This window comes from Primulina tabacum, chromosome 14 (genome assembly GCF_025594145.1).
Source record: "Primulina tabacum isolate GXHZ01 chromosome 14, ASM2559414v2, whole genome shotgun sequence".
In the NCBI taxonomy this organism is placed as follows: Eukaryota; Viridiplantae; Streptophyta; class Magnoliopsida; order Lamiales; family Gesneriaceae; genus Primulina; species Primulina tabacum.
This window is the reverse complement of record NC_134563.1, coordinates 22,082,472-22,106,169: the sequence shown is the minus strand read 5'-3', so window position 1 is coordinate 22,106,169 and position 23,698 is coordinate 22,082,472. Positions and strand designations below refer to the sequence as shown.

Genomic DNA, 23,698 nt, shown 5'->3' with positions numbered 1-23,698 from the left:
GTTGACCAGTGAGAGTGTTGTCGATGTCCCTTCCGCCCAGTACTATGGTTACATGTAGATGGATCAATCGCCCAACACGTAGACGTAGATGAACACGAAAGTCACATTTAACGATCTGAATTCAACGAAAGGAAAAAAAAGATACGTATATGTTGCGTGTTTTCTTGATTGCTCGCAAGCGCACGATGTCAAGTTATAGTAAAATGTATTTTAGAGTACAAGTGTCGATCCCACGAGGAATGTGTATATAAATGTATATTAGTACTTGTGATTGAAATAGTCTCGACTTTATTTAGAATAATCATGAATTAAAAGATTTGTTTGCAAGAATAACTAAATTGATAATGGATTTAAAAGTAACACCAATTTATAGCACTTAACAATGGAATAAAAGATCTAGAGGTCCGATTTCACGCAACTGTCCACCATGTGTAATTTATTGTAGGTATGTTATAAAAATCCTTCTTATTCATTAGCCAAGAATCCTATAATTACCTACTCCCTCTCCCGAGTGTTTAGTAGACTGTAATTATTTAAAAATGGATTGCAACATTCCCGTCAACAATCTATAAATAAATAACAAAACAAGCACTAGATTATCTATTGGCTTCGATAGCAATATAGGCCCTCCCGAACTCTATAAATACCATTGATGTATTTTTCTCATTTCTTGTTTATAATTTCCTCTTCCGAGTGATAAATTGTAAACATATAAATCATTCAAATTATGGCCAATAAATTGAAAGCATTAAGATTAGAACAATACAAATGACCAATAAAAAGAACTTAAATAGCTTAGTTCATAGATTCTAACACATGGTTTCTAGTTTTGTTCCATCTTTCCTCTAGAAATAACAATTAGTTCATAATAACACAAACAAAACAACAAAACAAGGTTTTGAAACAAGACATATCAACTGAAAAATAAAAGAAAGAAGAACTTAGAACAAGAGCTTGAAGTGCTAATTCCGTCCTCGGAGTTGTGCAGCAGATTTCCAAAAAAACTTGATGAACTAGAGGACACCACGGGTGCGGTGTTGGTTCTGGTATGCCAGCGCAGGTGCGGTGTTGAATTTAGCGCGGGTGCACTGCTTTACCGCGGGTGCAGTATATGTAATAGCGCGGGTGCGCTGCTGCTTCTGTATTTTTTTATCTTTTGCACTTTCCAATTCAACATTTTAATACTCCACACTCTCTTTCTTAGCTTCCAAACTATAAAAACAAAAACAACAACAAATCACATAAAACCTGCTCAAGAATCACAGAATTCCAAGTTAAAAACAAGTAATAAAAGTACAATAAATTGCACTTATCAAACTCCCCCAAACTTAGGATTTTGCTAGTCCCGAGCAAAATAAATACACACAAACAAACAAGTCATGATATATTTTTAAAATAACTTGGCCTCAAGATAATTTAACTAACTCTTCATGCATTCACAAGTCAAATCAATCAAACCAATTTTTCATCCGAATATAATCATGTAATCGGTTAATTTCTTAACTTCTAATTTCTTCAACTCATGTTTCAAAACATTCTCAATCGATTTCAATTTTTACAAACACAAATCAAGAGGTCTTTTCCAGTAAAAATTGGGTTCAAAGCTATATTCAATCAAGAAAGAAGTACCCAATAAATATTTGATGCAATGAGGTGTGTGTAAAATTGATCACGATTCGTACTCAATGGAAGTGTTTATCGATTGTCCATAGGCTTGATCCTCCCAATTCCTCTCCACTAGTATATTGAACAACTATGACTTGGTCAATAGGATTTGCAATGCTTGTAATGTTAGGCCTTGACTCATGGCTACAAATAAATATTAGGAGTTCAAATAAGGGAGTAAGTTGAATTTTATCTCTTTTGCAAACTCCACTTTTTTTTTTATCTCCATTTTTTATTAATTTCTTCTCTTTTTCTCTCATTTTTCTCCAACTTCTTCAATGAAACATCATTTATTTGTCTTTTCTTTTGTAGGAGAATTTCAATTTCTTTGATCCTTTGAATTCTTACTCCCTTGAGAATGTAGGAAATTAATGTTTAAGATATTCAAAGGGGTGGTAAATGTGGGATATTTGAAAGGATATCGAATGGGGGTCTTTTACACATATTTACGTGTGTCATTCGAATTCATATAAGCTACAAAGAGGTGACAAATGATAAATTATTTTTATTTGGTAGCTTGAAAGGCTCAATCGACCAAAAAAAATCACCTAAATCATTCATAAATCATAAATTGTCCGTATTTCGCCTCAAGTATTGTTTGGATAGTTCTAGACAAAATCTCAATTCACCAACACAGGGTAGAATCTAATCATCGTGAAAAATGGTGTCTCAATGCATCAACCAAATACATATATATTCAATAGAAAAGTGCTTGGCTTCAAAGAAATTTCAAGAACACAATTCTTTTCTCATATAGGCTCAATAAGGCTTCAAATGAATATTTATGAACAATATAAATAGGCCCAAATAAAATCAAAGATTGCCTCAATCATATATGTGTTTGCAAAAATTTATTTCAATATTAAATGAAAATCACAGAGTTGTATAGAAATTATAAGTCTCAAACTTACCAAATCTCATGATTGTTCTCTAAATTTTTCCAATTGATTGATGATCATGAATGAAATACATGACATTTCTTTCAATACATAAATTTTGTTCATCATTGGCCATTTCAAAAATTTTCATGACTATGACACTACAAACACACAAGCAAATATATCTCAAAAGTAAATAAAACACTCAAATAAAACTAAATGACACTACAAACATACAAGCAAATATATCTCCCCCAAACTTAAATATGTGCATCGCCCTCGATGCAAATGATCGTGAAAGTTAGAGAATGCACATACCTCGGGCAATGACCGTCAGTGGTCATCGCCATGCTCATCGTCTGCTCCTTCTTGTGGTGGGTGATACTCAGGCGGATCATATGCGGGTAGCCATTGCGGAGGTTGTGGAAATGGATTACCAGATGTGGAAGCTGATGGAAATTGTTGAGCCAAGACACACGTGAAATCCATCATATAATCCATGAATGTATGGGTCCTAAACCGAAACGCGTCCATGTCTTGGCGTTGTTGGCGCATCTCCTTTTCCAAATAAGTTAATCTATCTCGCACATTTCTTGGTTGCGGTTGTGTTCGTTGTTGTTGGGCCTGAGCATGGGCACGTCTTTCAGCAGCTCTTCGGTTGAATTCTCTCTGAGCTTCACGTGTATCTTGTTGATCAGATGTCAGTGACCTATGTGGTTGAATTACCACAATGGCATTTTTGGTTTCAAGAATTCTTCGTTTGCTGCCCAAGTCACTCCCGCATAATGGCATAAGTCTGTGATAAGAGAAGGGTGGAGGAGTCCACTAGGAGAGTTACCTTTTGCATAATCTAGCATTGAGTTTTGAAGTAATTGACCTAAATCAATCGTCTTTCCTGTTAAGATGCAAAAAGTCAGGATTGCCCTCTCATTGATGACAGTAGTAGTATGGTCAGTAGGCTTAATCCTAGCCGAAATGAAGGAATACTAATCCTTGGCAACATTTTTCAGATCAGATTTGGCTAGGCTTAAATGTACATTGTCTCTCATTCGCCACTCCGCTCCCTCAATAAAAATAGTCTGAAGAATGTTATCATAATCAACTTCCTCGGGCCGATATTTTTCATATTCATCATGCATGACTGGAGGGATACCATATATTGTGTTGATGGTATGAGCATCAAAAGCTACCATCTTGCCTCGCACCAAAACTTTCAAGTGATCATGCTTAATCTTAAGGTTAGAATAAAACTCCCGTACCAATGAAATGACCGCATCCGGTGGTGGCTTGCCAAACTCCTCCCAATGCCTAGCAGTAAGCATTAATCCAATCTCGGTTCGTGGGAAGCTCAGGTCAAATCCCCTCTCTTTCACAATGCTCTTGTTTAGAATTTTAGCATAATTTTCCTCCGCCTTTTCATCCCAGAACTTGTGTGCATCATAATTTGCAGACGAGGATGCACCATTTGATTGTTTCTTTCTTGGAGGCATTTTGTCAAACACCTTCAAATCACCAACTTCCCCTTCAATCTAATGCACTAAACTAGATGATTCTTTCACTCTCCCAAACTTGTTAATCACAATAACTACACCTCAACAATATTAACACCAATCCAATCAACAATGTCAAGAATATACTCCACTAAAATTACAGCACTATTAATTTTCTTCCATAGCCAATAGCACCAAAAATTTCGAATTTGAAAGCAAATGTATTATGAAATTGCTCACCTGGAGTGTTGAAATGTTTCTTGAAAGAACAAAATCAAAGCTCCAATTAATCCTTGGTTGAAAATTTTCGAGCCCCCTTTTCACACCATATGTTTTGTGTTGAATTTGTGGAATAAGATGGATATTGGATGGAATTATTGAAGTTAAGTAGGTGTGTAGTGGAAAATTTGTGCTTGGAAGAACAAAATTTGAGTGTGGAGTGTGTTTTCAGAGTAGGTATTTCGAAGTGGAGGAGAAAATTTGGAGAAGGGTTCTTCGTTTATGCCAATGTTTGCCCGTTTATGTTTTAAAAATCAGCTGACCGCGGGTGCGGTCCAAAACATACCGCAGGTGCGCTGCAGCTACTGGAATTTTTTAATTTTTCGATCTTCAGCAACCGCGGGTGCGGTGTAAAACGTAGCGCGGGTGCGGTAAGACTACTGGATTTTTTTAATTTTCTACTTTCATCGACCGCTGGTGCAGTGTAAAATGTAGCGCGGGTGCGCTATTGGTTCATGGAAAAACAGCGCGGCTGCACTAACAAAATGACCGCGGGTGCACTTTGCCTACTGGAAATTATCATTCTTAATTCTGCAAACACCGCAGGTGCACTATAAAAAGTACCGCGGGTGCGGTGTTGGCTCTATAGATCTAACGCAGGTGCGCTCAATACTAAACCGCGGGTGCAATGTTGCTACTGGAAATTTTTTAATTTTCTGTCTTAAACCACCGCAGGGGCGATAGTTTTTCAGCTGCGGATGCATTATTTGGAATTGTTTTCTCCTCCAATTTTTAGTCCTGAAAAACACAACTGGGATTTGTAAGATTTGGGAAGATATAAAAACACATATACCAAAAATACACAACCTAAAATAATAATACAAGAGTAAAAGCAAAACCGAAAACGAAATGCAATAAAGAAACAAAAAATTTGGGTTGCCTCCCAAAAAGCGCTTGGTTTAACGTCGTCAGCCCGACTACCACAAGTATACATCAAGTCGATCCTCCCAAAGGAATGCTGTCAAGATGCCTTACTTTAGTCCCATAATAATGCTTGATCCGTTGTCCATTTACTTTAAATGTTCTTCCGTCATTGCACTTTAGCTCAATGGCTTCATATGGTTGGACTGATTCTATTGTAAATGACCCTGACCATCTTGATTTTAGCTTACCAGGAAATAGTTTGAGGCGTGAATTGAACAACAGTACTTGTTGTCCGGGCTCGAAATTTCTGTGCATGATATGGTTGTCGTGCCACTTCTTGGTCTTCTCCTTGTAGATTTTTGCATTCTCATAGGCCTCATTTCTGAACTCCTCCATCTCGTTCAATTGCAATAGCCGCTGCTCACCAGATGCTTCCATGTCAAAGTTAAGCTTTTTCACGGCCCAAAAAGCTCTGTGTTCTAATTCCAGTGGTGAGTGACAGGCCTTACCAAAGACCAACCTATAGGGTGACATCCCAATAGGTGTCTTGTATGCCGTTCTGTACGCCCATAAGGCATCATCCAACTTTAGTGCCCACTCCTTCCGATTTGTCTTCACCGTTTTCTCCAATATCTGCTTAATCTCCCGGTTGGATACTTCGGCTTGTCCATTTTCTTGTGGGTGGTATTCCAGTGTCACCTTATGCTTCACATCATATTTAGCCAAAAGTGAGTTAAAGATTTTATTACAAAAATGTGTACCTTCATCACTTATTATGGCTCTTGGTGTCCCAAATCTTGTGAAGATATTCATGTGAACAAACTTAGCAACCACTCGAGCATCATTAGTATTGGTGGCAATTGCTTCCACCCATTTTGACACATAATCCACAGCAAGCAAAATATACGATTGACCAAAAGAAGATGGGAATGGTTCCATGAAATCAATACCCCAAACATCAAAAAGTTCAACTTCCAAAATATTGGTCAATGGGAACTCATGGCGTCTAGAAATATTGCTAACCCTTTGGCATCTGTCACATGACTTGGCTAAGGTATAACTATCTTTGAACAAAGTGGGCCAATAAAAACCAGACTGTAATACCTTTGCTGCTGTTCTCGATGCTCCAAAGTGGCCGCCATATGGTGAAGAGTGGCATTGTTCAAGAATTACTTTCGCTTCTTCCTCTGCTACGCATCTTCTAATCATCTGATCGGCACATCTCTTGAAGACGTATGGATCATCCCATAGGTAAAACTTTGCATCGTGAAAGAATTTCTTCTTTTGGTGATAACTCAAATCTGGAGGGAGAGTACCACAAGACAAGAAATTAGCTATATCAGCAAACCAAGGGAGTATAGCATTTACCTCAAACAGCTGTTCATCTAGGAATGCTTCTTTTATGGTTCCTTCATCTATTTTATCTTCAAGTTCAAGACGTGATAAGTGGTCAGCCACTTGATTTTCACACCCCTTTCTATCCTTCACTTCAAAATCAAACTCTTGGAGCAATAAAATCCGCCTTATCAAGCGTGGTTTTGCATCCTTCTTGGCAAATAGGTATCGAATAGCTGCATGGTCAGTGAAAACAATTACCTTTGTGCCGACCAAGTAGGGTCTAAACTTGTCAAATGCAAACACTACTGCAAGCATCTCCTTTTCAGTAGTTGTGTAATTTTGCTGTGCAGCATCCATGGTTCGACTTGCATAGTAGATTGATCTAAAAAATTTATCACGCCTTTGGCCCAAACCACACGTACTGCATAATCACTAGCATCACACATCAACTCGAAGGGCTCCTTTCAATCTGGTACTATCATGATTGGTGCTGTCACCAATGCCTTCTTGATCTTCTCAAATGCCTGCAGATAATCATCATCAAAAATAAAAGTGGATTCTTTTTCAAGCAAATTACACAAAGATTTAGTAATCTTAGAAAAATCTATGATAAAACCCGGCGTGTCCTAAGAAACTCCTTATCCCTTTGATGTTCTTCGGTGGTGGAAGCTTTTCAATTGCAACTACTTTGGCTCTGTCTACCTCTAATCCCTTTGAAGACACTTTATGTCCAAGAACAATAACCTCTTGGACCATAAAATGACACTTCTCCCAATTAAGAACTGAGTTCTTTTCTTGACATCTCTGCAAAACGAGGGAAAGGTTATGTAAACACTGATCAAATGAAGAGCCAAATACCGAGAAATCATCCATGAAGACTTCCATGATCTCTTCCACCATATCGGCAAATATGGCCATCATACATCTCTGAAAAGTAGCAGGTGCATTGCATGGCCCAAAAGGCATCCTCCTAAAAGTAAACGTTCCATAGGGGCACGTGAATGTTGTCTTCTCTTGATCCTCTGGTGCTATAGCAATCTGGTTATAACCTGAATAACCATCTAAAAAACAGTAGTGACAATAACCAGCAAGTCTATCAAGCATTTGATCAATAAAAGGTAATGGAAAATGATCTTTACGTGTGGCATTGTTCAACTTCCTATAATCAATACATACTCGTCATCCAGTCACAGTACGAGTAGATATTAATTCATCTTTTTCATTCTTTACCACAGTCATTCCACCCTTTTTAGGCACTACTTGCACAGGAGACACCAACCTGCTGTCAGAAATAGCATATATAACTCCAGCATTTAACAATTTCAACACTTCATTTTTCACTACTTCTTTCATGGCTGGATTTAACCTTCTCTGATGATCCACATAAGGAGCGTATGAGTCTTCCATTAAAATCCTATGCATGCATATGGTGGGACTAATCCCCTTGATATCAGAAATCGACCACCCAAATGCTGTTTTAAATTTCCTCAACTGTCACGCCCCGAAACTCGGGATTTGACACCGGCGTCGTTTAACAATCACACAATTGAAACAACCAGCCTCATAGCATAGTATAAACCGAAATACCAGTTTATTAATCATAATCTCAAAAACCAAAGTCTTTACAACTGAAATAACTAATGAAATAAATGCGGAAACGTTTTTACATAAAACTTGAGTACCAAAATTCAGAAACCTCTTTACTAGCAACTCTCGAGATTAAAACAATTCACCAGCCCCAAAATTGTTCCGATTCTTCTTCTTCAATCCGCTCTTCGGATTTATCTGGGAAGGTTGTAAGGGGTGAGTATTTTGGGAAATACTCAGCAAGTGGGGGTCGTTCGAGTACAACAAAACAACATGCAATTTCGAAATATACATACCATGCAAACATAATTCTTATCACATGCGCATCATTAACCCGACACTGAGATTCATCGACTTTCAATGGTTTACTGATATCAGTCCCTAATTTTTACTCTCCTAAGGGGACGAGGCTGTATAGCGGTTATCTCCCCCACCGCGTAAGGGTACGTATGGTTGGGATTCCCACCCATATCAAGTTGAATTCTCACAGTGTCAAAATATTTATTCATGCAAAATATCGTAACCAAAAGGGTGTAGAAGAAGAATTCGTACTCGCCCGAATTTTTATAAAACCGAAAATATATGCATCGAAATTCAATAATTTAAAACAAGCCCACTTACCTTAAATTCTTGATGAAAAACGTAAAAAGGCTAGGGTTCTTCGAAATTCCTACTTCACTGGTTGGACGGCGGCAGGGCTTCGCTGCGCTCGAAAATTCTTAAGGAGACTAGAGCACAAATTTTCGAAAATTTGGTGTGATATGTGGTGTGATTTTCGAGTCTACAGGGCCCTCCTATTTATAGGGGTTGGCTGCTATCATGATCGAGTGATATCGCGTTTGAATCTGAATCAAATCTTTATCGAGAATCGTGGTCTATCCGTGATATAAATTCGAACTCTAAATCTTTTCTCTCTCAATTTTCGAAATTCTCAAATATATACACTGTAAATTTCGAATTCTAGGGATTTTATTATCCTTTGCCTGATTTTTATCCCGGTATCTCCATATCAACTCAAATCTTAGGCATTTATCTGCGAAATTTCAAATAATAATATACACGATATTATTATTCACTCAATCTTGGTAAAATCCTACAAATCTCACATCCTCAAATGAGATAAATCTTGGTATCCAAAATATACTATCGTGGTAAAACTTAAATGATAAAACTTAAAATTCTTGGATTTTACATCCCTCCCTCCTTATGGGAAATTTCGTCCTCGAAACTTGGGTTTGCTTGGTCTCCGAAGAGGTACGGGTATTGGTCCCTCATCCTTTCTTCTAGCTCCTACGTGGCTTCTCTTTCTGTGTGGTTAGACCATTGTACCTTGACGTAGGGAATGATACGTCGCCTTAGTACTTGGTCCTTGGTGTCCACAATTCTGATGGGAACTTCTTCGTACTTCAGCTCTTCTCCCAAGTTACTTTCGATCATGAGCGGTTCTGCTTCCAACACGTGGCTTGGGTCCGAGATGTATTTCCGTAGTTGGGACACGTGGAAAACGTTGTGAATTCTAGGCATGTTTGGTGGCAGCGCCAATCTGTATGTTAATGTGTCCACTTTTTCCAAAATCTCAAAGGGTCCCACATAACGAGGGTTCAGCTTCCCGGCTTTACTGAATCGGACCACTCCTTTCATAGGCGAGACTTTTACGTAGGCCTTCTCGCCGATATTGAATTCCACTGGCCTTCTTTTCAGATCTGCCCAACTCTTTTGTCGATCTTGAGCTGCCTTGAGTTTCTCTCGGACTACTGTAACCTTGCCTATTGTTATCTGTACGAGTTCGGGTCCTACTATTGCTTTTTCTCCCACTTCATCCCAATATAAGGGTGATCGGCATTTTCTCCCATACAGGGCTTCGTATGGAGCCATCCCAATACTGCTGTGATAGCTGTTATTATAAGCAAACTCGATCAATGGTAGATGATTGCTCCAATTGCTACTGAATTCTAGAGCGCAGGCTCGCAGCATGTCTTCCAGGGTTTGAATTGTTCTCTCGGTTTAGCCATCGGTTTGTGGGTGATAGGCCGTACTAAGAGTCACTTTAGTTCCCATGGCCCCCTGAAAGCTCTTCCAAAAACGTGAGACGAATCTTGGGTCTCTGTCAGACAGGATGCTCACTGGTACTCCATGAATTCGTACAATATTATCCATATACAGTGTAGCCAACTTGTCCAGATTATAGTTCATACGGACGGGTAGGAAGTGTGCAGATTTTGTAAGTCTATCTACAATTACCCATATTCCGTCTTGACCTTGCCTCGACTTTGGTAACCCCACCACAAAGTCCATGGAGATGTGTTCCCACTTCCACTCAGGTATCTCCAACGGTTGCAATAATCCTCCAGGTTGTTGGTGCTCTGCTTTGACCTGTTGACACACTTGGCATTTAGAGACAAATTCTGCCACGTCTCTTTTCATTCCATTCCACCAAAAATTGCTTTTAAGATCTCTGTACATCTTCGTACTCCCTGGATGGACTGAAAACTTGGATTTATGTGCTTCTGACAGTATTTCTTGGCGAAGGTTATCGCATTCTGGTACACACAGTCGCCCTTTCATCCATAGGACTCCTTTGTCATCAGTTTGTAGATCTTGAGACTTTCCGCTTTCGACTTGTCCCCTAAGTTTCTTTAGCTCAGGGTCTCGATCCTGGTTTAACTTGACGGTCTCTTGCAGACATGGTCTCGCAGAGAGTGAAGCCAGAGTAATTTTGCTCTCATTTTTCCGACTCAGAGCATCGGCCACCTTGTTCGCTTTACCCGGGTGGTAACTGATTGTCAGGTCGTAATCCTTCAGGAGTTCGATCCACCGTCTTTGCCTCATGTTAAGTTCCTTTTGGGTGAACAGGTATTTGAGGCTCTGGTGATCTGTGAAAATTTCGCACTTGGCGCCATAGAGATAGTGCCTCCAAATTTTTAAGTCAAATACAACTGCTGCTAGCTCCAGATCATGCGTAGGGTAGTTCTGCTCGTGCGGTTTCAACTGCCTTGATGCGTAGGCTATTACTCTTCCCTCTTGCATGAGTACGCATCCCAAACCTTCCTTAGATGCGTCGCTGTAGATGGTGAATTCCTTATCTTCAGTGGGTAAGATTAGTACTGGCGTGGATGCGAGCTTTTCTTTTAACGTCTGAAAACTTTTCTCGCAACCTTCGTCCCAGACGAACTTGGAATTCTTCTGAATGAGTTTAGTCATCGGTATGGCGATTGAGGAAAAACCTTCGACAAACTTTCTGTAATAACCTGCCAGTCCAAGAAAGCTCCTGATGTCTGTGGCGTTCTTAGGTTTTGGCCACTCTGTAATTGCCTCGACTTTCTTGGGATCCACTAATACTCCTGCTTCAAGGATTACGTGTCCTAAAAAGGATACACTCTTTAACCAGAACTCACATTTCTTAAACTTAGCGTAGAGTTCCTTCTCTCTCAAGGTCTGAAGTGCAATGCGGAGATGCTCTTCGTGATCATGTTCGTTGGAAGAATAGACGAGGATGTCGTCAATAAATACTACTATGAACTGATCCAGGAATGGCTTGAAAACTCTGTTCATTAGGTCCATGAAGGCTGCAGGCGCGTTGGTCAGTCCAAAAGGCATAACTATGAACTCATAATGCCCATATCTTGTCCGAAAAGCTGTTTTGAGAATATCTTCAGCCCTGACCTTCCATTGGTAGTAGCATCTTCTCAGGTCAAGCTTGGAAAATGTTGTAACTTCTTTAAGTTGATCGAAAAGAATCGTCTATCATTGGAAGAAGATATTTATTCTCGATTGTGATCTTATTGAGTTCTCTATAATCTATACACAATCTCATACTTCTGTTTTCGTTATTCACAATCAGTACTGGAGTTCCTTATGGAGACGTACCCAGTTGAAATTGTTTCTTGTCTGGCAATTCTTGGAGTTGTTCCTTTGGCTCTTGGAGTTCAGTTGGCGTCATTCGGTAAGGTACTTTCGAAATTGGTGCTGCACCAGGGACCAGATTAATTTCGAACTCAACTTCGCGGTCCGGGACTATCCCTGGGAGTTCTTCTAGAAAAACGTTCGGAAATTCTCGCATTATTAGAGTATCTTCCAGCTTGAGCTCAATTTTTTCCTGCACTTCGTTCACCATTGCTAGGTAAACTTTTTTTTTTTTTGCCTGATTTAATGGCTTTCCAAGTCTGGGAAGCAGAAAGAATGTATTTCTGTCTCTTGGCATTGCCATGATACCTTATCTCTTCTTGGTTCGCGTTTCGGAGTTTGAATTTTTTTTTTTTACTCCGGCAATCTGCTATTGCACTGCTCTTAGATAACCAATCCATCCATATGATGTCGTCGAAATCTTACCAAAGTGCTTTGAATCAAGTCGGCACTGAATATATACGAATAGATGATGATTTTATTCTATCTTGAAATTATCACGATTACTATCTCACAACTAAAAACCCATATAAAATCTTGGAATTTAATTCAATATCAATCTATACCCTATTGATTTAAATCCTAAAAATTATAACTCAGTCGTCAGAAAATAAAATCTTATTCAACTTTGTATAAATGAAATTAATAATTAATTAATGCTTTTGTTAAATCTTACTTGCACTAAACCTTACTTTCCTCAATATCCAGCAATAATCTCATAACTTATTTTATTTATATAAGATCGTAATCTACGAGTTATCCCAAAATAATATAAATTACTTAAACCTTAAGATATTGTTTCCCAACTTCCTTTTAGACAAGGTAACCCAAAATTATACATATTTAAAGTTAACGCTTAGCATTCTTTAAGAACCCAAATTAATGTTTACACATTTAACTATTGCCCAAAATCAACTTCCATATTGGAATATCCAAAACCTATTATAACTCTTATCTCAGATTTTCACATACTAGTTTTTTTTTCTTCCCATAAATAATTTATTGTCCCCAAATCAAATATTTCACCTTAAATCAGAAGCTTAAGTCAACTTATCTCAGATAAGTACAATCCCAACAATATAGGTCAATATTATTGTTTCCTTAATAAAATTTCCATAAAAATCCCATAAGGAGCGTATGACTCTTCCATTAAAATCCTATGCATGCATATGGTGGGACTAATCCCCTTGATATCAGAAATCGACCACCCAAATGCTGTTTTAAATTTCCTCAACACTCTCAAAAATTTCTCTTTTTCATCTAAAGTAAGAGAGGAAGAGATAATTACAGGATATGTCGACTTCTCACCCAAGAAAGCATAGCAAAGATGGCTTGGAAATTCCTTCAAAACAGGGGATGTAGGTATTATCTCTGAACATTTTTCTTCTTCCAACTTCTCATGTGCGGTTTCCTTCACCTTTGGCAACTCTTCAAGAGCTAAAAGTTGCTCTCTCAATTTCCAATCATCATCATCAACTCTACTGACAATACTAGAAAGGCATCTTTCTAATGGATCTTCTGCTGTATGACCTATACCAATCTCAGCAACACAATAGTCAATTATATCAATACTTTTACAAGTACTCACCTCGTCGTTACCTTTAATAGCCTTATAGATGTTGAATATCACAGCTTCCCCACCAACTCTCAAGGTGAGTTCTCCTTCGTGTACATCTATCAATGCTTTTCCAGTGGCTAAGAAAGGTCTCCCAAAAATCAATGGAGCATCTTGATCTTCTTCCATATCAAGTATTACAAAATCAGCAGGGAAGATAAACATGTCAACTTTTACCAAAACATCTTCAACAATTCCACGAGGATAGGTGAGTGACCTATCTGCAAGTAGCAAAGTTATAGTGGTTGATTTTACCTCCCCAAGCTCCAAGTCCCTATAAACAGAAAATGACATAAGATTAATACTCGCTCCAAGATCACATAAAGCTTTATTAACATGAGTACTACCAATAATACAAGGAATAGTAAAACTCCCTGGATCTTTTAGTTTTTGTGGTAACTTCTTTTGGAGAATGGCGCTACACTCTTCGGTCAACTTAACTGTCTCGAACTCTTGCAACTTCCTCTTCTTTGACATCACATCTTTGATGAACTTTGCATAGTTTGGCATTTGCTCTAAAGCATCAGCAAATGGAATGTTGATGTGAATGTTCTTGAAAATCTCCAAAAATTTTGCAAATTGATCATGAATAATCTTCTTCCTAAATCTCTGTGGGTATGGAAGAGTCGGTTTCAGTATAGGAATCCGTTCAACTTTAGTTTCAATCCGAGACTCCTCAACCTTGTTCTCCTTTCCATTTTCACATTCATCTTCTTCAACTCTCTTCTCATTTTCCTCATTCTCTTTGGATTTTTTAACCTCAAGTTCTCTTCCACTTCTCAAAGTTACAGCTTTGCATTGCTTCTTTGGATTCACTTCAGTATTACTTGGGAATTGACCTCTATTTTGATCTCTCAATGCATTAGACAACTGTCCAATCTGTGTCTCCAATGATTTCATTGTGGGACCCATATTTCCCATGTGAGTTTCCATGCCATCAAGACGAGATTCAGTCCTTGCCATCCTTTTACTAGATTCAGCAACAAATGTCCCAACTAGATCTTCAAGTGAAGGCTTTCCTTCCCCTTTCAATGTATTGAACATCGGTGGAGGATTCAACACATTCTTATTATTAGCATATGAAAAATTCTCATGATTTCTCAAACCAGGATGATAAGTGTTATGGGGAGGGTTACCCCGATATCCTCCGTATCCATCAAAATTCCTATTGTTGATATAATGCGCCTCATCAGGAATATGTGGTTCTTCAGTAACAACCGATGCATTTTCAACCTCTGGTGTACTAGATTTATTCATAGCTGCAATTTGAGTTGTTAAAGCTGAAACTTGTGCGGTTAGTGATGTAATAGGATCTACGGCGTAAATTCCAGCTTGTTTCTTTACTCGTGACCTCTCAGACGGCCACTGATAACTGTTAATGGTCATCTGTTCAAGCAAATCATATGCTTGATCAGGTGATTTGGCAAATATCGTGCCACCAGCTGCTGCATCCACAGTGCCTCTTGTTTGTCCATTCAAACCATTGTAAAACAATTCAATTTGTACCCAATCTTCAAAACCATGGTTTGGACACCTCCTCAACAACTTCTTATACCGTTCCCATGCCTCATATAATTGCTCAAAGTCAGTCTGCCTAAAAGTACTTATCTCAATTTTCAACTGTGCAGACTTCGCAGGTGGAAAATATTTAGCAAGGAACTTGGTTGCTAACTCCTGCCAAGTAGTGATACTCCCCAAAGGAAGCGATTGAAGCCATCCTCTTGCTTGGTCCCTAAGAGAAAAAAGAAACAAGCGCAATCGAATTATATCATCAGGAACACCATTTATCTTTACCGTGTCAGTGATTTCAAGGAATGTTCTGAGATGTAGATGAGGATCTGCAGTAGCGGCTCCCCCAAACTGGTTCTGTTGAACCATGTTTATCAATGCGGACTTGAGCTCAAAGTTGTTTGCATTAATAGTTCCTCGTGCTATGCCCGAATAATGAGAATTTAGTACCGGCCTAAAATGATCTCTAATGGGTATTGCACGGGGTGGATTTTCGTTATCTCTGTTGTCAGCCATTTTTTGAATTGCTTCTCTTCTTGCCTTTCTTAATCTTCTTGTGGTTCTTTCGATCTCGGGATCAAAGATAAGAAAGTCAAGATTTTGCGATCTTCGCATGCACTGTCAAACAAAGATAAGAAACAAATCAATGTTTAATGCAATACAATAAAAGCAGCTCTAAATTAAAATCTAGACTAATTTTGGTAACAATACAAATATAAATTTAAAATAAACATCCCCGACAACGGCGCCAAAAACTTGTTGCGTGTTTTCTTGATTGCTCGCAAGCGCACAATGTCAAGTTATAGTAAAATGTATTTTCGAGTACAAGTGTAGATCCCACGAGGAATGTGTATATAAATGTATATTAGTACTTGTGATTGAAATAGTCTCGACTTTATTTTGAATAATCAATTAAAAGATTTGTTTGCAAGAATAACTAAATTGATAATGGATTTAAAAGTAACACCAATTTATAGCACTTAATAATAGAATAAAAGATCTAGAGGTCTGATGTCACGCCTCGAGTCCGAAGCGTCGGTGACATCCGGCATTGTTTAACAATTACATTGAAAAACAATAAAGCCTCGTATCAAATCAAACCAGTCTTTTTCATAAATAGAGTATTGTCTTACAATGACAAAAGAATAAACTTTTACATCAGAGTTGCAGAAGCTAAACAGAAGAAAAAAGAGTACAATTCTCGATTTCCTGATCTCGAAATCTGATCACCATCCCTAGAACGCTTCTTGCTCCTCCTCGTTTACTTGCTCTTCATTTTTATCTGAAATTGTAGGGGGTGAGTGTTTTGGGAAAACACTCAGCAAGTGGGGGTCGATCGATTCCAAAGATACATATAGAACTTAATTCTTAAAAAAACTTTTCTTTATCATACTTTCAAAATTAACATTCTTAACTTGACAAGACAGAAAAGAATCGAATAATAGACCGAACTTATCAAATGATTTAGAACAAAACAGAAACAATTCAGATCATTTCAGAACAGACAAAAACACTGTTACTCATCTCATTTTCATGGTCAAATTGTCCCCAATATGTTAGTCCTCTAAGGGGTGAGGCCAGAACTCGATTTTATACCCACCGGTGGGGGCCAGAAAGAAATGGTTTTCTACCCACCATTGGGGGCAAAAAGAAATGGTTTTATACCCACCATTGGGAGCCAGACAGAATCACAATTCTCGTCCCATTTCAACTTCGAATCGTAACAGTGCAACAGAATTCAGAAGTAACAGACAGAACTTTTCAGATTTTCAGATTTCAGAGTTTTCATACAGGACACAGCGGAATCAACGAATTTCGAAGCATAAAAGAGAACACATAATCGATCGAAATTTTAAATAGAACAGATAGCAATTTTCGAAAATGAAGACACACATACATGCATGTCATGCTATACATATTCAAGTTTTAAAATACAAACGAATATATATCAAAAGCCCACTTACAGATTTCTTGTACGAAGCTTTCTCTTGAAATTTCGGCAGCACTTCGGCGCAACTCTAACAAACACTGTCTTTGATCGGGCAGCACTTCGGCACAAGGTTTCTGTACTAGACTGCACGAAAATATATCCTCCTTCTTCCTTGACTTCGGCCGAGACTTGAGGGGTGAGGAGAGGGCCGAAAATTTGGGAGATTTTTTGAGGGATTTTTGAAGTGCATTCTTGTATGTGACTTTAGGTGGTATTTATAGAAAATTCTTGCCCCTTCACCTTGACTTGGTCGACCAAGAAATGCCATAATGGTGTGATTAATTGTAGACCAAAATACCATGTGTTCTCCAAGTTCAAGACTAGTTATAATGGTGGGTTCAAAAGTTCATGCATCCTTAAATGTCACCTTGATTTTCTAAAGGTCATTTCCTGCATCATCAATATGTCCTAGCTCTTAGCTCCTCCCGCAGCTCCTTCATGGATTAACGTGAAGGTCATTTCTTGCACATTTAATTTGTCCGTACTCTTGGCTCAACTTATAGCTCCCTTTTTGGTTTTGTTAGGACAAACTTGGTTGAGCTGCTTCGAGCTGACAGATCGTGTCCTTGAGCTGAGGTTTTACTCCTTCCGTGACAATTCTCCGATGGATGCAGTTATTTGCAGCTCGGCCTTCTGTTGAGCTAATCCTCGAGCTTTGAAGTTACTTACACGAGTTACTAGCTGAAAATCTAAGTTCATAATTAAGTTTATAATTAGAATGAAAGTATTCTGATCTTAGATTAAGCTAAGTTTTAAGCTCGTGTATTTCTTACCTTATTTACTTGAGGTCGTAAAATATCGGGTTCTCACATCCCTCCCTCCTTATTAAATGTTTCGTCCCTGAAACTTGCATTAGCTTGATCATTCAAATAGGTGAGGGTATTGTGACCGCATCTTCTCCTCGAGTTCCCAAGTTGCCTCTCTTTCAGTATTATTTGACCACTGTACCTTGACATAAGGTATTGTCCTGTGCCTCAATACTTGGTCTTTTGTGTCCACTATTCGAATAGGGACTTCTTCGTATTTGAGTTCTTCGTTGAGGTTTCCTTCAATCATCAGTGGTGCAACTTTGAGTACATGACTCGGGTCTGGAACATATTTCCTTAGTTGTGAGATGTGGAAAACGTTATGTATTATAGCCATGTCTGGTGGTAACGCTAATCGGTAGGCTAAGGTTCCTACCTTTTCCAGTATCTCGAACGGTCCCACATATCTCGGAATCAACTTTCCGGATTTACTGAATCGAACTACTCCTTTCATAGGGGAGACCTTGACATACGCTTTCTCACCAATTTCCAACTGTAAGGGTCTTCTCTTCAGGTCGGCCCAGCTCTTTTGCCTATCTTGGGCTGTCTTGAGTCTTTCCTTGATTATTACTACTTTATCAACGGTTAGCTGAATGAGTTTTGGTCCGGTAACAGCTTTTTCTCCGACCTCGTTCCAATATAGGGGCGACCTACACTTTCTTCCATACAAAGCCTCATACGGAGCCATCTCAATGCTACTATGATAGCTATTGTTATAAGCGAATTCGATCAGGGGTAACTGTTCACTCCAATTTCCAGAAAATTCCAGCTCACATGCCCTCAGCATGTCTTCGAGGGTTTGAATTGTCCTTTCGGTTTGGCCATCAGTCTGGGGATGATAGGCCGTGCTGAGAGTAACCTTGGTTCCCATAGCCTTCTGGAAACTTTTCCAAAATCTTGATACAAATCTTGGATCTCTGTCAGACAGAATACTCGCTGGAACTCCATGTAGCCTCACTATGTTGTTCATATACAAAGTGGCTAATTTATCGAAATTATAATTCATCCGTACTGGCAAGAAATGGGCAGACTTGGTCAATCTGTCAATGATCACCCAGATCCCATCCTGACCCTGCCTTGATCGTAGTCCTACTACGAAATCCATGGAGATGTTATCCCACTTCCACTCTGGTATTTCCAATGGTTGTAAAAGTCCTCCAGGCCTTTGATGTTCCGCCTTGACTTGTTGACAGACCAAACACTTTGCAATAAAGACAGTTACGTCTTTCTTCATACCGTTCCACCAGTAATTATTTTTTAAGTATCTGTACATTTTGGTACTCCATGGATGTACTGAAAATCTCGATTTATATGCCTCGGCCATTACTTATTCTCGAATTCCATCGACGTTTGGCACATACAATCGACCTTTCATCCAGAGTATTCCATTTTCATCAATTTGAAATTCTGGAACTTTTCCTTCTTGGATTTGTTCTTGAATTTTAAGGATGGAGGTGTCTTGACTCTGCTTCAACTTGATGGTCTCTCGGAGGTTTGGTTGCACTGATAGGGAATTTAAGTTCACCTTCCCAGGGTTCCTTCGACTCAACACATCTGCCACCTTATTTGCCTTACTCGCATGGTAATTGATTGATAGGTCATAGTCCTTGAGAAGTTCCATCCATCTTCTTTGTCTCATGTTTAATTCCTTTTGAGTGAATATGTACTTGAGGCTCTGGTGATCAGTAAAAACTTCGCATTTTACTCCATAAAGGTAGTGCCTCCAGATTTTAAGCGCAAATACTACTGCGGCTAACTCCATGTCATTAGTGGGGTAATTCTGCTCATATGGTTTCAATTGCCGTGAGGCATAAGCGATTACCTGACCCTCTTGCATAAGCACACACCCCAATCCTTCTTTGATGCGTCACTGTATACAGTGAAATTCTTACCATCCTCGGGAAGAATGAGTACTGGTGTGGATGCGAGTTTTGTCTTCAGGTTTCGAAACTCTTTTCACAAGCTTCATTCCAAATGAATTTCGAATTTTTCTGAGTAAGTTTGGTGAGTGGAATGGCTATTGAAGAAAATCCTTCCACAAATTTTCTATAGTAGCCTGCTAATCCCAGAAAACTTCTTACTTCAGTCACTGTCTTTGGTTGTGGCCAATCCTTGATTGCCTCTACCTTCTTAGGATCTACTGACACTCCTAATTCAGAAATTATATGCCCTAAGAACGCCACACTTTTTAACCAAAATTCACATTTCTTGGATTTGGCTTATAGTTCCTTTTCTCGAAGTGTCTGCAAAGTGAGACGCAGATGCACTTTGTGTTCTTCTTCACTTGGTGAGTACACAAGGATATCATCTATGAAGACAACTACAAACTTATCGAGATATGGTTTGAATACCTGATTCATCAGGTCCATGAATGCTGCAGGAGCATTCGTTAGGCCAAAAGGACATTACCGTGAATTCGTAATGTCCATATCTTGTCCTAAAAGCAGTTTTAGGGATGTCTTCCGCTTTGACCTTCAACTGATGGTAACCAGATCTCAGATCTAGTTTTGAGAAGACCTTGGCTCCCTTTAACTGATCAAAAAGATCATCTATTCTTGAGAGTGGGTACTTATTCTTTATGGTGATCTTGTTCAACTCCCGGTAGTCGATGCATAGCCTCATGCTTCCGTCCTTTTTCTTTACAAAAAGCAATGGGGCTCCCCACGGGGATGCACTGGGGGGAATCTGCTTCTTGTCTAGTAATTCCTGCAGTTGCTCCTTTAGCTCTTTTAATTTGGCTGGAGCCATTCGGTATGGTGCCTTTGATATTGGCGCAGCACCAGGGACCAAATTGATTTCAAATTCTACTTCCCTATCTGGTATCTCCCCCGGTAGTTCCTCAGGGAAAACATCTGGAAATTCTTGAACAATTGGAATATCCTCCAACCTTGGGACTTCTTCTTCTTTGATTTCATTGATCACTGCTAGATAAATTTCTTCTCCTCTTCTTATGGCTTTCCCAGGCTTGTGAGGCAGATAACAGAGATTTTTTTCTTTTGATTTTCCATGGAATAAAATCTCTTCTTCATGAGGAGTCTGGAGTCTAACATTTTTCTTTTGGCAGTCCACAATGGCATGGTATTTAGCTAACCAGTCCATTCCAAGAATGATGTCAAACTCAACCATATTGAGTTGAATCAATTCTGCTTCAAAAATTTATTTGCGGATACAAATTTTACAGTTTCGATACACTTTTTGGGTCTCAATTATTTTACTTGCCGGTGTTGCTACTCTTAATGGTTCACTAAGAGTATCATGTTTGAGTTTAAGCTTCTTAGCAAACCTTCTAGACACGAATGAGTGTGTAGCACCACAATCAAATAAGGTATAAGCAGGCATTTCATTGAGTAAGATAGTACCTGCCACCACTTCATTGGTATCATCAGCTTCCTCTTGGGTGATTGCATGTACCCGTGCATTGGTCTTGTTTTCATTTTTCTTGTTGGGTCCCGCCCCTTTGTCCTTGTTGTCTGGACAATCTTTTATCCTATGACCCACTTGTCCACACTTGAAACACGCACCTATCTTCCGATAGCATTCTCCGGTATGATATTGTTTATAGGTGTCGCACCACTTCCCTTCCCTATTGCCAGTACTGTTAAAATTTCCTCTTGGAGGCCAACTTCGAATAATTTGGTTTCCTAAACTTGGGACCATTCTGAGTAAATTGACTGCTCATTGGTCTTTTGTTCTTGTTTTCTTCCTCATGACGCTTGATATCAGTTTATGCGCGCATTGCCGCGCCCATCAAATCTGCAAAGCTGTTTGGCTTGAACACTGCCAATGCTGACTGAATTCGACTGTTGAGTCCCTTCTTGAAATGATGCATTTTTAACGTTTCATCCGACATGATTGTTGGGACATAGGTTCCCAGATTGTTGAATCGGGAAGTGTATTCCATTACTGACATGTCCGGAGCCTGTTTGAAATTTTCAAATTCACTTAACTTCTGTAGTCGAAATTCAGCGAGATAGTATTGTCTAAAAAATTCTCACTTAAAAATCTGCCATGTGATCTCTTCCACTTCTGCCAAAGATGGCGACACAGTTTCCCACCATTTCCTAGCTCGGCCTTCCAAAAATGGTGTTACAACCTCCACTCTCAGATCTTCAGGTATCTCCAGTAAATGTAGTTGTGTTTCGACGTTCTTGAGCCAGTTGTGACTGACCTCTGGGTCTGGGTTCCCTTCGAAAGTTGGAACTCGATTCCTTCTGAGAGATTCGTAATAGTACTTAATCCCACGCGGTTGCGGTTCAGGTTGTGGTTGGATGGCGTTAGCCAATGGATTCACGAATCCTTGCAACGTTGCAGCTACGATAGTAGCTATTGCCATCATATCTTCTTGACTGAGATTTACTCTCGGAGGTGGTGGTGGTGGGTTTTCATCTTGATTGGCACCACGAGGGTTACGGTTGTTTCGGGGTGATATTTCCTATAAACATGTATTTTATTAATTTGTTTGCCACAATATTTAATCAAAGGAATAATTTCATTAAATTGTAAAAATTTTCATACAGTCAAATATTTTTCAAAACAAATGATTATTCAAATATTTCTAGATACAATCGAAGCCTATTCTAGAACTCTCTCTCCCTACTCGTCTATAACTTCTCTGTCCCCTACTGCTTCATTAATTTCTTCCTCCACATGGTCCTCTTTCAGTTGTTCTATGAGTTCTTCCATATTGACCATCTCATTTTGTAGGTGCTCAATGTAATTCTGCAGTTGTGTGTTGTGGTGATCGAGATTGTTTACTTGATCATGTAATTCTTGTATTGTTGATTGGCTTACTTTTTCATCGACTTCTTGCTCTTCAATCCGCTCCTGAAGACGACGTTGGGTTTTGAGAAGACTATTATCCCGAATTTCGAGCGTAAAAATCCTATCTTGCGCTTTCTTCAACTCTTGCTTGGTGATCTCGTGCTGACGCTCTGACTCTAGATGATAAGCCGCGTAACTTCTAACGTCTTCGCGTAGTTTCTTCTCTTCCACTCGGGCCTCACGAAGATCCTCCATCATGCATACGTTATTTCCGTCCAACTGATACTTATCTCTCTCAAGTTTATCATTCTTTTCTTTCAGCGTTTTAATTTCTGACTCCTTTTCCTGAAGTTGTTTCTGAAGTTCATTTATAATGCTTTGAAACTTCATATTGGTTTCCTATAAAAACTTTTAAATAAGATACTCATACATTCTTAAATATGCAACAAGATAATAGAAAGTTTAAAAATAGTTTGGTACACATATTATTTTCTTAGTCACAAGTTTACAACTAATCCAGATACTTTATTATAATGCTAATCTAATCGAACATCTCTCCGCCATCGCTGTCGCTGGCACTGTCGTCTTCGGCCACCTCCATCGGTGCTACCTCCTCTTCCTCCATGTTCTCTATCACCAAATGTAGGTAGTTATTCTGATCCTGAAGTCTGTCCATAGCGCTGTGGAGCTTCGAAATGTACCGATCCTGCCTGGCGTTGTACTCTTCCTGGCGCTGACGGGCCTGAGCAGCACGTCCTCTTTCTGTTTCTACTCTCTCTAGCAATTCTCTGTTCAGCGAAGCCAGACGCGCAATGCGAGCTAAATCGGTGGGTACCTGAAGAAGTTGTCTCTCAGCCAAGTCCAGATGATGAGCAAGTCGATGTACGTCGGTCTCCAATATGTGCCTAATCTCACTAAGCTCTTGTTTTTCCAGCTTCTCCCTAGCCAGTTGCGCCCTCAAGGTTGCAATCTCCCTAGCTTGATTATCTATGGTAAGCTGACGCATACGAAGA

The 23,698-nt window shown here is 39.2% G+C and overlaps 1 protein-coding gene across 1 annotated transcript; it reads right to left on the bottom strand.

The window, feature by feature from the left end:
* Positions 1 to 10,148: 10,148 nt before the first annotated feature.
* LOC142523848 (uncharacterized) lies at positions 10,149 to 21,581 on the bottom strand. The gene is made up of 8 exons (XM_075627579.1): positions 21,140 to 21,581; positions 20,733 to 21,010; positions 13,875 to 13,893; positions 13,293 to 13,534; positions 11,969 to 12,197; positions 11,274 to 11,463; positions 10,487 to 10,877; positions 10,149 to 10,205 (listed from the first exon to the last, which is right to left on the bottom strand). The coding sequence occupies exons 1-8, from the start codon at positions 21,579 to 21,581 to the stop codon at positions 10,149 to 10,151; spliced, it is 1,848 nt and encodes a 615-aa protein (XP_075483694.1).
* Positions 21,582 to 23,698: the final 2,117 nt, after the last annotated feature.

Coding starts and splice junctions, on each gene's coding strand:
- LOC142523848 (XM_075627579.1), bottom strand. CDS start 21,581: ATGGTCCCAAGTTTAGGAAACCAAATTATTCGAAGTTGGCCTCCAAGA. Junction 21,011..21,139: donor AAGAGTAGCAACACCGGCAA/GTAAAATAATTG, acceptor TGGACTGGTTAG/CTAAATACCATGCCATTGTG. Junction 12,198..13,292: donor GTGAGAAGTCGACATATCCT/GTAATTATCTCT, acceptor AACGAAGTGCAG/GAAAAAATTGAGCTCAAGCT.